At 51.2% G+C, this 16,280-nt stretch overlaps 1 protein-coding gene across 1 annotated transcript in view; it reads left to right on the plus strand.

Moving 5' to 3' along the window:
• Nucleotides 1–16,280, plus strand: part of SHANK1 (SH3 and multiple ankyrin repeat domains 1) — a 143,833-nt gene that overhangs the window by 19,121 nt on the left and 108,432 nt on the right. Inside the window, exons 10-14 of the mRNA XM_036742744.1 lie at nt 2,819–3,143; nt 5,450–5,643; nt 12,563–12,676; nt 12,833–12,908; nt 15,320–15,797. Coding sequence (XP_036598639.1) covers nt 2,819–3,143; nt 5,450–5,643; nt 12,563–12,676; nt 12,833–12,908; nt 15,320–15,797 — 1,187 coding nt within the window. The remainder of the gene's footprint in view (nt 1–2,818; nt 3,144–5,449; nt 5,644–12,562; nt 12,677–12,832; nt 12,909–15,319; nt 15,798–16,280) is intronic.

Below are 16,280 nucleotides of genomic sequence, written 5' to 3' on the forward strand. Positions count from 1 at the left end.
CTCCATCTCCCCACATCTCTGCCTCCATCTCCCCATATCTCTACCTCCATCCCCCCACATCTCTGCCTCCATCTCCCCACATCTCTGCCTCCATCTCCCCACATCTCTGCCGCCATCCCCCACATCTCTGCTCCCACATCTCTGCCTCCATCCCCCCACATCTCTACCTCCATCTCCCCACATCTCTGCCTCCATCTCCCCACATCTCTGCCTCCATCTCCCCACATCTCTGCCCCCATCCCCCACATCTCTGCTCCCACATCTCTGCCTCCATCTCCCCATATCTCTACCTCCATCCCCCCACATCTCTGCCTCCATCTCCCCACATCTCTGCCCCCATTCCCCACATCTCTGCTCCCACATCTCTACCTCCATCTCCCCATATCTCTACCTCCATCCCCCCACATCTCTACCTCCATCTCCCCACATCTCTGCCTCCATCCCCCCACATCTCTGCCCCCATCCCCCACATCTCTGCTCCCACATCTGTGCCTCCATCTCCCCACATCTCTGCCCCCATCCCCCACATCTCTGCTCCCACATCTCTGCCTCCATCCCCCCACATCTCTGCTCCCACATCTCTGCCTCCATCCCCCCACATCTCTGCCTCCATCCCCCACATCTCTGCCCCCATCCCCCACATCTCTGCTCCCACATCTCTGCCTCCATCTCCCCATATCTCTGCCCCCATCCCCCACATCTCTGCTCCCACATCTCTGCCTCCATCCCCCCACATCTCTGCTCCCACATCTCTGCCTCCATCCCCCCACATCTCTGCCTCCATCCCCCACATCTCTGCCCCCATCCCCCACATCTCTGCTCCCACATCTCTGCCTCCATCTCCCCACATCTCTGCCCCCATCCCCCACATCTCTGCTCCCACATCTCTACCTCCATCTCCCCACATCTCTGCCTCCATCCCCCACATCTCTGCCCCCATCCCCCACATCTCTGCTCCCACATCTCTGCCTCCATCTCCCCACATCTCTGCCCCCATCCCCCACATCTCTGCTCCCACATCTCTACCTCCATCTCCCCACATCTCTGCCTCCATCTCCCCACATCTCTGCCTCCATCTCCCCACATCTCTGCCTCCATCCCCCCACATCTCTGCCCCCATCCCCCACATCTCTGCTCCCACATCTCTGCCTCCATCTCCCCACATCTCTGCCCCCATCCCCCACATCTCTGCTCCCACATCTCTGCCTCCATCCCCCCACATCTCTGCTCCCACATCTCTGCCTCCATCCCCCCACATCTCTGCCGCCATCCCCCACATCTCTGCCCCCATCCCCCACATCTCTGCTCCCACATCTCTGCCTCCATCTCCCCATATCTCTGCCCCCATCCCCCACATCTCTGCTCCCACATCTCTGCCTCCATCCCCCCACATCTCTGCTCCCACATCTCTGCCTCCATCCCCCCACATCTCTGCCTCCATCCCCCACATCTCTGCCCCCATCCCCCACATCTCTGCTCCCACATCTCTGCCTCCATCTCCCCATATCTCTACCTCCATCCCCCCACATCTCTGCCTCCATCTCCCCACATCTCTGCCTCCATCTCCCCACATCTCTGCCTCCATCTCCCCACATCTCTGCCCCCATCCCCCACATCTCTGCTCCCACATCTCTTCCTCCATCTCCCCACATCTCTGCCCCCATCCCCCACATCTCTGCTCCCACATCTCTGCCTCCATCCCCCCACATCTCTGCTCCCACATCTCTGCCTCCATCCCCCCACATCTCTGCCTCCATCCCCCACATCTCTGCCCCCATCCCCCACATCTCTGCTCCCACATCTCTGCCTCCATCTCCCCATATCTCTACCTCCATCCCCCCACATCTCTGCCTCCATCTCCCCACATCTCTGCCTCCATCTCCCCACATCTCTGCCTCCATCTCCCCATATCTCTACCTCCATCCCCCCACATCTCTGCCTCCATCTCCCCACATCTCTGCCTCCATCCCCCACATCTCTGCCCCCATCCCCCACATCTCTGCTCCCACATCTCTGCCTCCATCCCCCACATCTCTGCTCCCACATCTCTCCCTCCACTCTCCCTTATCTCTTACCATATCTCCATCTTTCCACTCTTGCCATCCCTCTTCTTCCTTCTCCCCATTTTCCTTCTGACTCTCCTTTCATCTCGTCCCTCTCTCATCTCTTCCCTTCCCTTATCCCTACATACCTTCTCTCTAATTTCTTTTCGACTGTCTCTCCTCCCTTATTCCCCCACACCCTTCTTTCCCTCCCTTATCTCTTCCCCCACTTCTCCATCTTTAATGTTCTCCTTCTTCTCATCTCTTGACTCTTTCCCCATCTCTCTCCCCTCACCTCTCTATCTTCACTCTAACATCTCTCCCCCTTTCCTTCACTGCTCTTTTTTCCCCACCTTCCTCCCTCCCTCCCTCCCCTCTGCTTTCACCCTCATCCTTTTCACCTGCCCTTGTCCCCCTTTCTTATCTCTCCTTTCATCTCCATATCCCTCTATCCTCATACCTCCATTTCTCCTCTCTTCCCTTTCTCTGTCTTCCCAACCTCACTTCTCTCCCTATTACTTCTTTCTCATGCATCTTTCCATGTTCTCCTCTCCTCTCATCTTTCCCTCCATCTCCTCTCCACAATCTCCTTTTTTCTTCATCTCTCCTCCTTCCCCCTTCCTCCCATCTCATCTCTCTCTTATCTCTTCCCCTTTTCCTCCCCCCTCTCTCATTTCCTCTTTTCTCATCTCTCCTCCTTCCCTCCACCATCTTCACTGACCCCCATCTTTCCCCAAATCTCTCTCCCTCATCTCCACTCTAACCCACCCTACTAGTCCCCTTCCAGGAGTCCCCCAAGTATGCTGCCCGTCGGAGGGGGGGTCCACCAGGCACAGGGCTGACTGTGCCCCCGATGCTGCTCCGAGCTAACAGTGACACCAGCATGGCACTGCCTGATTGGATGGTGTTTTCACCCTCTGGGCCCCCTGGCCCTGGTCCTGCCCCAGCGGCCCCAGCTCCGACAACCCCCTCAACCCCAGGCACCAAACTCAGCAGCGGCACTTTGCGTAGTGCCAGCAGCCCTCGGGGTGCCCGTGCCCGCTCTCCTTCCCGAGGGAGGCACCCAGAGGAGGCAAGGAGGCAACCCCGGGGACGGCCCAGGTAGGGGGAACTACTGATATCCCCAAAATCCTTCTTTCCTATTCCCAAGACCTCTTTCCTCATGAATGGCCAAGGAAGACCCCAATCCCTCCTCTCCTGGCCTCCTGTTCCACAGATGGCCAGGAATACTCCATTACTCTTCCCACATCCCGACTCCCTTTCACCATGAACATACTGAGAAATCTCCACCCCCCCAATCCTCTTCTCCCATTCCCCAACATCTCCTTTCCCCATAAAATTCCTAATCTCTATCCCTCCTCCTACTCTCAATACCCTTCTTCCCCCTTCCCTTGTTCTCAATTCTCCTCTTTTCCATGGACAGCCAGGAAAGCCCCCAACTCCTCCTGTAAATCCCTTTTCCTCTCTGCTTCCTCATGAATACCCCTAACTCCCTATCCCTCTTTTCCCATGACTGGCCCCAGTATCCCCATCCTTCCCCCCCATGGATGGCCAGACAAACCTCTAACTCCCCCCTCAGTCCTACTTCCCAACCCATAGATGACCTGGGAATCCCTAGCTCTCCCTAAATGATTTATTCTCCATAGAGTCCCCCAATCTCTTCTTCCTCATGGACTTCCAAATGTCCCTTACTTCCCCTTTCCCACTCCAGTGCCTTCCTTTTTCATGGACAGTCAGGAAAACCCTCAACTGTTGCATCCCAGTTCCCTGACCTATACCCTCCTTCCCCCACCTTCCACATCTGCTCCCTAAATCACTCCTATTCCATCCCTTAATTTTTCCCCTCCCTATCCAAGAAGTCATGGTCATATCAAATCCCCCAGATGCCCAAATTGCTTTTCCAAGACCCCTTCAATGCATCCATTTCTTTTAGAAGTATTCATTAAAATATCTACTACGTGCAGAATCCCATGCCCAGGACTAGGAAAGGTGCAAAGATTATATATAGTTCCTGCTCTCAGGGCACTTCCAAGCAAGGAAGGGTGATGTGAAACTTACAAGGGTCAGTGTTACCCTAGAGAGAGGTCTCTAGTACAGTGCCATAGGTCTCTTTTCTTGGGCCCCATCCACATTTAGATAGCATGCTTATCAGATGTAAAGCTATCCAAGAGTTGGGAAGGAGTGCTAATAGGTTAAATGAGTTAGAATCCAAGAAGATCTTGTCAGGCTAGAATCATAGGCTAATGGTTTGATGACTTTAATATAGAATTTAATAGGAATAAATGTAAAGCCATCCTCGTGGGACTCAAAAAGCCAACAGCACAAGTACAGAATGGGGGAGGTATGGCAAGACTATATCTTAGAAGAAGAAGTGCTTGCGGGTCTCAGTGGGCTCCAAGCTCAGCATGAACCCTAAAAGCAAATTTGGCTGTAGGACATAGGATCAGAGACAGTGTTCTGAATGAGAGGTGATCATGTGAAGTTTCCTGCCCTAGGCAGGCAGTAGCTGGGGCACTACATAGGGGACTATGTCCACTTCTGGAGGTCACTTTCCAGGAAAGCCCTTGACAACCTGAAACTTGTCTAGAGGAGGGTGGCTTTGGTGGGTGTGAGGGAAAGAAGGCACTTAAAAGTATGCCAGACCAAGACTGGCTGAAGGAACTGGTGGGGGGGGTGTAGTCAAATGTGGGAAGGATCTCAGGGTGCAGGCTTAGTGGGCCCCACTATCAGATGGGCTGTTAGCAGGAAGGGACTGAGTCCTGCTTTGCTTCATCAGAGGGTGGAAGGTGGTTGATTTAAGTTTAATGTAAAAACCCCATCCTAGTGATAGAATTGGCCAACAGTGGGAAGTTATCCATCTTTAGAGATCTGGATACCCTGCCACTTGTGGAAGGTGCTTTAGCTGACATGGCCATGATTTGGACAGGAGCAGGCTGGTGTCTCCAGCCCCTTCAGCTCTGATGTTCTGCAGTTCTAAATAGGGAGGGACAGGTCATTCCATAGAAGACTTCAAACACTAAGTAAAGGAATCCAGGCTTGTTTCTGGGGGCCATAGAGAGCCATGGAAATCTTCTGAGCAGTGTAGGGATATGGCCTGAGTGTAAGAGTGTGAGGAAATGACACTGATATTCTGTGAAAAACAGATTTAAAAGGGAGAGGTTGGTGGATGAAGAGACTTCTACAGTAAGACTGCCTTGGGATGGAGACAGGAAGAGGGACAGGAGGCCCCCAATCACCCCTCCCTGACTTTCTGGCTCCCTTTCCACTTAAGTTCCTACTGAAGGTCCTTCCACTCACTATGTACCAAGCCCCATCCCCTTCTCCCTTCCCTCCCCCTACCCCATCCCATGGTGTTCCTCCAGACATCCCCTTTCCCTCAACACTCCTTATATATATATATATCCCAGCTCCAGTGGGACACCCAGAGAGGGGCCATCTGGGGGCACAGGGGGATCCGGGGGCCCTGGGGGCTCCCTGGGAAGCCGGGGACGGCGACGGAAGCTCTACACGGCGGTACCAGGACGCTCCTTCATGGCCGTGAAGCCATACCAGGCCCAGGGCGAGGGGGAGATCTCCTTGAGCAAGGGAGAGAAGATCAAAGGTACCTGGGATTGGGGTGGTGGGATGGGCATGATCAGCATGTGTGGGGGTGGAATCAATTCACTAGTGTTTCTCGAGTGCCTACTATGTGTAAGGCCCTGGAGGATACAAATGAATAAGATATGTCCCTACCCTCGAGAAGCTTATAATCTAGTTGGGGAGACAGCATATATATGTAAAAATACAAAAATAAAAAATAATAATATGTTAAAGATTTCTGATTGCATCATCATCAGGACCCCCCCCCCCACTACCAAAGCAACCAGAAACAAGCCTATAACTTAGTAGGGAGTTTTGCCCAAGGGGCAAATAGAGAAGAAGCAATTTGGCTAAAGTCAGGTAGCTTTGATGTATCAGTGGTGTGGGGGCTTCGTGACCTCTCTGGAGAGAATGGAAGGAGCTCTGATGTATTACTACCATGCCAAGACAGCTTAATGACCAAGGCCAGGCAAGTTCTGGCAGGGCCGAGCTATCTTGAGAGACTATGAAAAACCAAGTCCAGGGACAAATTGGATACATGTCATCCAAGATCCGGATGAGTTTTGTCTGGAGAGATTTGTTAGCAGCTTGGCCACAGCCACTCTGAAAGACCATCGAGGAGTCACCAACTGAACACGTATGGGCAGGGTGATCCTCCGCATGGATGAACTCACCAGCCAGTCAATCCAGAAGCATTGAGGAAGTGCTTGAGTGGCAGGCTGGGGACACCTAGACCTCAGTGATGCAGAACCCGCCCTCCAGAAGCTGACGTTCTACACAGGGATGTCAGCATGCTCACCAATGAGGAGACATGTTCAGGATATGTACAAAGTGAACACACAGGTTGAAACAAATAACAAAAACAACTCTTGTTAATAGCAAACTTTTCCTGCAATCAACTGTGTGAGGCAGGGAGGGCAAAAATCCTTCCCCCATTTCACAGATGAGGAGAAAACAGAGAAGGGCCATAATTGTTGGTGCTTTCCTGCTCCAAATCCAGACCTCTTTCTACTCCTCCATTCTGCCGTAATTCAATCCATTTCAATTCAGCAAACCCTGATCAAACATTGGGATAGTTGGGAGTTTAGAAGAGATTTAGCCTTGTCTCTACCCTTCAGGGCTCGGTCACACTGTGATGGGGGACATGATGCATATGTCGACATGGATGGTGCAGACTAACACAGACAAGTGTACCAGAGAAGGGCCAACAAGTAGCACATTGGAGGAGGGGAGAGATGGACATTCAGCAGGTGGAGGGAAGGGAAAGAGAGCCATTGGAGTTTAGGGCATAGGGTAAGCTGAGTCATGGAAGAAGAGAAGTGTTAAGTGTGTTTGATGAATGGTAATTGACCCAGTGTGGCTGGAGGGTGGAAAATATGGTGGGCATTTGGGCAAGACAGGGCTGGAAAAGTAGACTTTTGGAGAGTCCTGAATGCTAGGCGAAGGAATTTGAACTTTTCTCTTTGGGCAATAGGGAGCCCTGGGAGGGATTTGGGTATTAGTCTGAGTAGAGGCATTCCTCAAAATAAATTCTCTCTGGTAAGAACTAGGGGCCCCCTGCATAGGGCATTGAAAGGTGAAACCAGGGAAGCACGAACTCTGGTGGCTCCTTCTCAGGGGAAAGCCTTCAGGAGGACAGATCCAGGGACAACATATCTGCCCATCCATCATCTGAGGAGCAGCTCAGAGAGTTCCATTACCAGCAGACTGGCCACAACAACTCATGAGATCATCTGCTAAGGCACGGAAGGTTCGGGATCTTTGTCAGTGGCAAAAGACCCACATTGATCACTTCAACAATGCCAGAAGAGTTGGAGATTATAATTCAGTAAAGCAAGGAATGCTTTTTGGGAGGAGCCTCCACAGAATATTTGTGGGAAGACAGGTACAGGAACTGCACAGAATGAGATGGGGTAGAGGTGCCTTGGCTGAAGGAGGACACTTACCTTTTTCCCCAATTCCCAGTTCTTGAGATATTGAATATGATAATTACAGGGACTCCTCCATCCCACTGAGCCCCTTCTCTGTGGAAGCTGATGCAATGGTATGGATAAGGTGTGCACTGGTGGGGAGTTCTGTTGGTGGAAGCAAGACACACATAGATTCTATCACAACCCTTTTCATCGCTGAAGAATTAGACGTTAAAAAACAACACCAATTGTAGACTGTACTATCGCTGTCCATGAGTCAGATCTGAGAGGAAGATGGTGGCCAAGGCAAACTAATTGTTGTTCGGTCGTTTTTCTGTGTTCTCCGTGTCTGACTCTCCATGAACCCATCTGGGGTTTTCTTGGCAGAGATACTGGAGTGCTTTGCCATTTCCTTCTCCAGGTCATTTTACAGATGAGGAACTGAGGCGAATAGGGAGAAGTGACTTGCCCAGAGTCACACAGCTAGGAAGTGTCTGAGGTCAGATATGAACTCAGGAAAATGAGTCTTCCTCACTCTGAGCCATACTCTGTCCACTGCGTTATCTTGCTGCCCTGTCAAATCAAGAGAGACTTGTGGAAGACACTGTTTGAGAAGCGTGCAGTGAGTGTTATGACAGAGGGGAAGGTCACTGTGGCCTGGGGTGGTCAAGGAAGACTTCACCAAGAGGCTACAACTTGTTTGGAACCTTGAGAGATCGGGGGAGGGGAAGCCAGCTGTGGATGCGGAATGTGTCAAGAGACCAGGTGTCAATCCCAGCTCCACTGCTTTCCATGCGACCATGAGCGAATTACTTAAACTGCTCTGTGCCTGCTCCTTCATCTGTAAAATACTGTACAGCCGATGTCATAGGTTTCTTGTGAGGAGCAAATGAGATCACGGACGTAATGTACTTCTGTGACTGGAGACTTTTAGATACATGTCAGCTGTTCATTATCCTCTTCCTCCTCCTCGGAGAGAGTGGCAGAGGGGCACAGTGGAGAGAGGGCTGAGGGCTGCTCTGGGAGCTGAAACAAGCTGGCTTTGGGTTTCAGAGCTGGCAATGCCATTTTCTTAAAATTGTTATTGATGGATGGAAAGAACAAGAGGAGGGCTGTGATTTCGTTGGTATGTAAAGTTCCCTCTTCCATTGCAGATTAGATCCTTTTCCGCACCTTGGAATTTTGTTGCCGATTTTCAGGATTTTCTCACTATCTTGTTTCTCTGCCACCTGCAGTTACAATGTCTCCCTTCTCTAGCTTTCATCTTCCCCAGAAAGCCATTGCTGGTAACAAAGAATAAAAAAAGTTCAATCCATCAAAGGCCACTTCTTAGCAAGCCGATTAACCTCTCCGGGCCTGTTTCCTCATCTATAAAATTAGGCCACCTGCAGGCCTTAAAGAGCCCTGAATTGGAACCCAGGAGACCTGGATTGAAGCCCTGTCTTTGGCATTTTTACTAACTGTGTGACACCAAGCAAGTCACCTTGGCCCTCTGAGCCTCAATCTCTTAATCTGTAAAATGGGGCAATGATATTTCCATAACCTAGCATGACTAGTAGTGGTAGAGTTGTCACATGAAAAGCGAGATTTGCAGTGCTATAGAGACTGTGTAAGCGTGCACTGTGACTGCTCCTGAAGGCATTCCGTGTGGGATAAAGCTGAGCATGGGAGCAGAGGCAGAAGGCCGGCTGAAACAGACAATCAGTGGGACAAGTATGAGAGATGAGCAGGGAGCAGAAAAGCAAATCTGGAGAAAGAAGGAGGTTCATGGCCTGGTTCTGACACCTATGGCCTTGGGCGAGTCCCTGAATGTTCACTCTGAGCCTCAGATTCAGCAAATGGAAGAGGAGGTGGTTGAGCATCTCCAAAGCCTCTGCTCACTCTCTGGTCTTAGAGTGTGGGGTGTACAGATGATGGGGAAGCCATGTGGGCAGAACAGGTGGAGGTAAGTTTGGAAAGGCAGGGAAGGACATGAGATGGTGCCATTGGCCTTTGCTAAGAATTTGAAATGTTTTCCAGCCTTTATCAAGATGGAATTGGACAGGGAGAAATGGCCGATTCTGCCCTTAGATCCCACAAGGCAGTAGCCTAAGTGTCCAAGTTGGTGTGAAGAGACCATGAAGATCTTCTTCACGGACCACCAGCTCCAAATGAGTCCAGTGTGATAATGGACCAAGCTGCACGCCTAATGTGACCTTAGACAACATGAAGAGACACAGTCTCTTGCATGGAGGTGGGGGTGGATGAGGGGCCTCTATTGGCCCCCCTGTACTCCTCCCCTGTCAGCCTGTCTAGAGTTCTGGGTTTAACTCTTGAGGCCACATTTGAGGAAGAATGTTGAAAAGTGAGAATTCATCCAGAGAAGTGAGATCTGAGGCAGGAAGGAGATTTACAGCCATGCCAGAGGAGGATTACTTGAAGTCTCCACCTTTCAGACTTCTCTTCCTTCCAAGTTCAGCTTTGGTGCCACCTTGAAGCCTTCTCTCCTCTCCTCAGCTCCAAGTTTCCCTTGCGAGCTGTGTGTGGATCTCTCCTTTGCTCCATCATATGCACTCTACTCCCCACTCCCAGAGAAGACAAGCAATTTGAGGGCAACATGGCTTTCACTTTGCACCTTTGCATCCCCTGCATCTAGCATAGAGTTGTGCACAGAGTAGCCTTTAATGGATACACATTGAGTGAATGTCCACAGTGAAAATGTCGGCACCTCACAAATGCGTGTTTCCTGGTGGAATGTATTAGTTCTATCGATGTTGTTTGCCTCTCTTTCAGCAAAGCGTTTGATCAAGTTTCTTTTGCTTTTCTTATGGAAAAGATGGAGAGATATAGGCTAGAGATAATAAAATGAGTGAATTTGGTTGAAGGAATTCCATGTGCTCAGCCCAGGAAAGAGAAACATGAAGGGGGACAAGTATTGGGAAGTTAGTCATGGAAGAGGAATGAGACATGATTGTGTGAATTCCTGCAAAAGTCCCATTTGGCCAACGTGCCCCCAGAAGCCCTTCCCAATTGTCCTGGGTGGCAGCTCACACAAAATGACCTCTGAGCTCATTGCATATTAGCTATGTGATGGGATCAAAGGGATTCTTGCCCATCCGTGACCTCTGGGTTACTTCCCAGTTTGGAGAATCTCTATACGGGGTGGGAAGTCAGGCTCTGAGATGCCAGAATTCTATGATGGTGGGCAGGAGGTGGGAGAATTCAATGAGACAATATGGAGTTTACTTCTCATTTGACATGACTTTCTGCAATTTCGTGCCAATAATTTTGAGCGCATGAAAAAACATTTTGTCCTCAATTCTATTTCCCTGGACCCCTCTCTAAGGGTTCATGGTGATGAAAAATTGTATCCAGTTGTGTGTGTGGGAGGCTAATGGGAGAGGAGGAGTTATGATTCTCTTTCCTTCTTAAAGCCCAAGCTGGGGGACACGGGAGAGCTCCTTGACCAAAATAAATAAATAACAGTAGTGGTGAGAAGAGGTGTGTGTATGTGGGATGAGGAGAGCAGAGATTCAAAACCTTGCTATAGAAGGATTTAGCAATCAGTTGGGGATGTTTTGCCTGAAAAACAGAAGACATTAAGGTGTGGGGTAAAGCTACTATCTTCAAATATAGGAAGGGCTGGCTGTCTGGAGGAAGAGGCCCAACTAGAATCATTTGGGGTGGGAAGGCTTCACAGTGATATGGTCATCAGAGCTGCCCAATAGTAGAGCCAGTTGCTTTGGGAGGTAGTGCTATCCCTCACAATAGAAGCCTTCACAAAAAGGCTGACTGAGCACTTCTCAGGACATTAGAGATGTCGCTTCAGGTATAGTTTGGATGAGGTGCTTTCTGAAGTCTCTCTCATCCTGGGTGGTATCAAGGAGGTGCCTGCATAGTGTGGACATGATTTCTGAGGTCACTTCCACTGCTGACATTTTATCATTCTATGAGATAAAGGATAGATCTAGGATCTTTTCTCCCCAGAGGTGATATAAGCCAAAAAAAGAAAAAGAAAGAAAGAAAGAAAGAAAGAGAAAAGAAAGAAGGAAGGAAGGAGAAGGAAGGAAGGAAGGAGGGAGGGAGGGAAGGAAGGAAGGAGGGAAGGAAGGAAGGAGGGAAGGAAGGAAGGAGGGAGGGAGGGAGGGAAGGAAGGAAAAGAAAGAGAGAGAGAAGGAAGGAAGGAAGGAAGGAAAGGAAGGAAGGGGGAAAGGAAGGAAGGAAAGGAAGGAAGGGGGAAAGGAAGGAAGGAAAGGAAGGAAGGGGGAAAGGAAGGAAGGAAGGAAGGAAGGAAGGAAGGAGGGAGGGAAGGAAGGAAAAGAAAGAGAGAGAGAAGGAAGGAAGGAAGGAAGGAAGGAAGGAAGGAAGGAAGGAAGGAAAGGGAGGAAGGGGGAAAGGAAGGAAGGAAGGGAGTAAGGAAGGAAGGAAGGAAGGAAGGAAAGGAAGGAAGGGGGAAAGGAAGGAAGGAAGGGAGAAAGGAAGGAGGAAGGAAGGAAGGAAGGAAGGAAGGAAGGAAGGAAGGAAGGAAGGAAGGAAGGAGGGAGGGAGGGAAGGAAGGAAGGAGGGAGAGAGGGAAGGAAGGAAAAGAAAGAGAGAGAGAAGGAAGGAAGGAAGGAAGGAAGGAAGGAAGGAAGGAAGGAAGGAAGAAGTCCAAGGAGAGATTAAAGAAATTCCCTAACAACTCATGATGAGTAAGTTTTCAAGACAAGTGAGGGCTACTTGGTGGGGAGCAGAGGAGAAGAGCAGGTCCTCTCCCTTGGAGCACCAGAGAAGGCCAGAAGCTTGGGCTGCCTCACTGGGCTCCTGCATAGAGTCCTACAGTGTCAGAGCTGAAGGGACTTTAGAGTTTATCTCGTCTATTCCTCACCTGCCCAGGAATCTTCCGTAGTACAGCCAACAAGAAGAGGGCCACGTCTAACTTTATGCCTAAGGACTTGTTGACTAGGGGAGGGGCAGGAGAGGTCTGTGCAGGCAATGGAAGAAAGCTGCTGGATGATGGGAAGGTGGTGAACACATTCTGAATATGCTTCCCTGTCTTGCTCTCTGGCTCAGTGCTCAGCATCGGGGAAGGAGGCTTCTGGGAAGGTCAGGTCAAAGGTCGAGTTGGCTGGTTCCCCTCAGAGTGCCTAGAGGAGGTGGCTAATCGCTCCCAGGAGGGAAAGCAAGGTAATACGACCCATTTTCTTGGTTGAGGGTGAGGGGATTGGACTGTTGATGGGAAGTCTGTCAAGGGGAGAGAGAAGGCTATGGGTGGAGTAAGGGAAAGAAGGAAGTGACCTGGAGATGTCACTCAGGTTCTCCCCCGACCCTTCTCCCAAACAGAAAGTCGAAGTGACAAAGCCAAAAGGCTCTTCCGCCATTACACCGTGGGCTCTTATGACAGCTTTGATGCCCCCAGGTAAGTTCTCCCAATCCCCTGCTTTTGTCCCCCCCAACTTTCCTTTGAACCCATTTCCCAACCCATTCATAGATCGTTCTATCTGAAAGGTCCATTTGAGGCCATCTTGTCCTACCTCCTTATTTTGTAGAGGAGGTAGCTCAGCTCAGAGAAGGCAAGTGACTTTCCCAAGATCATGCAGCTGGCAGACTAGAAGCAGAAGGAGAGTTCAGACTCCAATCTAGAGCCTCTGATTTGGTATCCAGCATCCTACCTATTCGCCGCACCCCCACCCCCAAGCTGCCTCTCCTTGAATGCAGACTCTTTTCTTTCTCTGAAGGGAGTCCTCTCAGAAAGGAGTCCAGACTCTGTTAAGGAGGGCTGGAATTAGCTATGGGAGACAAATACATCCCAACCTTCCAGGGCCTCTCTCTGTCTATATAGTCCAGAGTCAGTAAGCACATGTCCTATCTCCCTAATGCTTATATTCAGACTGGTGCATTGGACAAATGTCCCAGCCCTGGGGGCCTGGGCCAGGAAAAACTGGGGGCAAAAGGGGGAGAAGGGGGCTGGTAATAGGATGTGCTGGCTTATTTTCTCTCTCCAGCTGCTGATTGACCTTCTGAAACTAGTAGATGCAAGGGGTTGAACTTGGTTGGGGGAGGAAGGGGAAAGACCTGTGTGTGTATGTGTGTGTAGATGTGTGTCCATCTGTGCCTGCTCCCAAGGCTAGTATACTTTTATGAACCTGTGTTTTTCTGGGAATGTATATAAGTACAAGTATGTTTCTCTGAAAATGTATTTTCAAGTGGATATGCTCACCTATTCATTCCATGACTATTTATTAAGCACCTACTATGTGCAAAGCTATACAAACATGATTAAGATAAGGTATGTGTGTCTTGATCATCAGTATCATGTCTCTGTGTACATGCTTGTGTTCCAGTGGGAGGGGCTATGTTCCTTTAATAATAATATATTTTTGAGTGTATGTTTCTCTGTGTGTGTGTGACCCTGAGAATGGGCAGGTACTTTTCTCTGAGTGTGTCCACATGTTCTTATGTCTTGGCGTGTGAGTGACCCTTCTTGCATGTTTTCTCCTTGGGTTTCTGCTTATGACTTTGTTGATTTGTGTGTGTTTTTTTTACAAGTGTGTATGTGGGTCTGGATACATGTCTGTGTGTCTCCCTGTGCATGTTCCTGAATCTATCTGTATATCCATATGTGTCCCTGTGAGTGGCTGAGTATTTGCAGGGAATGGGTGCGTATGTGTGTGCTTTCATGTGCTTTCTGGGAGTGTCTGCCTTACTACATGCCTAACTTCTTGTACGTCTTTCTATCTAACTCTGTGTATCTACATGCCTCTGCATCTGGGTCTCTGGGAGGCTTTGGCTACCTCTGCTCAGGACAGAAGCCTGCAGGGGGAGGAGGCTCAGTTTAGTGTTTTAGATCAAACTCAAGAAGGTCCTGCATTGATGTTGTTACATTAAATGTGTCCCAAACCTGTGTGTCTGTGTTCTGGCCAGTGGAAAAGGGTTTAAGGGTGGATGGAGGGAAAAAGGAAGATGTGAGGAGAGGAACTGTGTTACCCTACACCTGTATTTGTGTCTGAGGTATCTGGACCTACTCACACACACCCCAGGACGACTCTCTTGGTTTTCTTGTTTCCCTCTTTCTTCACCAGCTCCTTCCTATCTGCTCCTCTCTTTTCCTGTCCCTCTTTCTGGGCCTCATTGTTTCTCCCCACCCCCATCCCCTTTTTTCTCTCTACCTCTGTCCTTGTCTCCCTCCTCTCTCTCTCCTTGCATTCCCACCATGCCTTGTGGGCCTGTTTCTCTATCACTCTCATGCTGCTGTGGTGTTGGCCATTGAGGATCATCTCCAAGACTAAAACTCTTTCTGCATGCCTATCCACATTGTAGGGTTCACCTTAGCTATCTCTCTCCATTTGTGCACGTGTGTGTGTGTGTGTGTGTGTGTGTGTGTGTGTGTGTGTGTGTATGTGAGAGAGAGAGAGAGAGAGAGAGAGAGAGAGAGAGAGAGAGAAAGGGAGACAGAGACAGAAAGAGAGAGAGGAGAGACAGATAGAGAGAGAGAGAGACTGAGAGGGGGAGACCCAGTCTTGGAGCCCTCCTCCCCTCCTCCTCCAGTCCGTGGTGGACTTGGCGTGTGCTCCTCTCACTCTGCCCTCACCATGTTGTGTTGCCGGTCATGCTCTCTCTGGCCCTGCTTGTGCAGTGTGGTTTGTTTTGTGTTGTGTGTCCCTCTCTCCTCTCTCACTCAGTCTGCACCTGCGCGGGAGGGCTCTGGAGGGAGAAGTGGAGGGGGGGGGGGACCCAGACCGGAAGTGCCTCCCCCCTTCTTCTTCTCCTCCTCCCCCCTTCTCGCCCCTCCCCTTCTCCCGCCAAGGGGGCCCCTGCGTTCCCCTCCAGGTCTCCCCTCCCCCGCTCCTCACTCCCAGCCCCCCTACGCAGCCCAGCGCAGGATGCCAAGGGGTTAAAGCCAGGCGCCTGCCCGCCTGCCTCCCGCTCTGTCAGCGGTGCTGAAACCGGCGGCGCTGTCCCTGGTGCTGAACCCGGCGCTGTCCGTGGTATTGAACCCAGCCCCCCCCCCCCGGGCCCCCCAGCATGTGAGCCTCCCTCTTCCTACCCCCCTTCCTCCCTGCCCCCCCCGGGGGGGTCGTGCCCCCTCCCTCCCCCGGCGCGGGTCAGCATGAGGTGGGGCCTGGGGGCCCGGACACGGGGGACGCGGGGGCGGCCGGGACCGGGGCCGGGGCCAGGGCGATGGCTTTGTCTGCGGCCGGTGGCAAGTAGCGGTGAAGGGGGGGCCCCCCCTGCCGCAGCCGCCCCCCCTGTCCTCCAGCTGGCCGGCCCTGGGGCCCCGGCGGCGCAGCGTCTGGTATATCTACAGGTAATGGAGCCCCCAAACACCCCCTTTCCCCCTCCTCCCATTGGATGGATCCCTTTCCCAGGATCTCTTTTTCCAGTTCCCCTGGGCCACAAACCCCCTTGCCTCCCCTCGCTTCGGACCCCCTCTTCATCGAATCTGCACCATCAACACTTTCACTGGATTCTACCCTTACCCCCATAGCCCCCTCCTAATGTCCCACCTCTCCAAGCCATCTTCTCCCTCCCTGGTTGCTCCAGAACCCCTCCCCCAACTTCAGGGACACTCTATCTTGCCTTTCACGCTGGGCCCCTACCTTTACTCTGCATCTCTCCAATCCCATGTCCTTCCTCAACTCTCCAGGCCCCATCTCCCTAGTGCCCCCTAATCCCAGGACACCACTGTCCACATATCCCTTTCCCCACCCCATCCCTCTCCTTAGCTTCCCCCATCAAAAGGCCCCACTCTATGCAGACCCTCTTGGATTTCTCCTTACCTCCCAATCTC

Source organism: Trichosurus vulpecula, chromosome 2 (assembly GCF_011100635.1).
Source record: "Trichosurus vulpecula isolate mTriVul1 chromosome 2, mTriVul1.pri, whole genome shotgun sequence".
NCBI lineage: Eukaryota > Metazoa > Chordata > Mammalia > Diprotodontia > Phalangeridae > Trichosurus > Trichosurus vulpecula.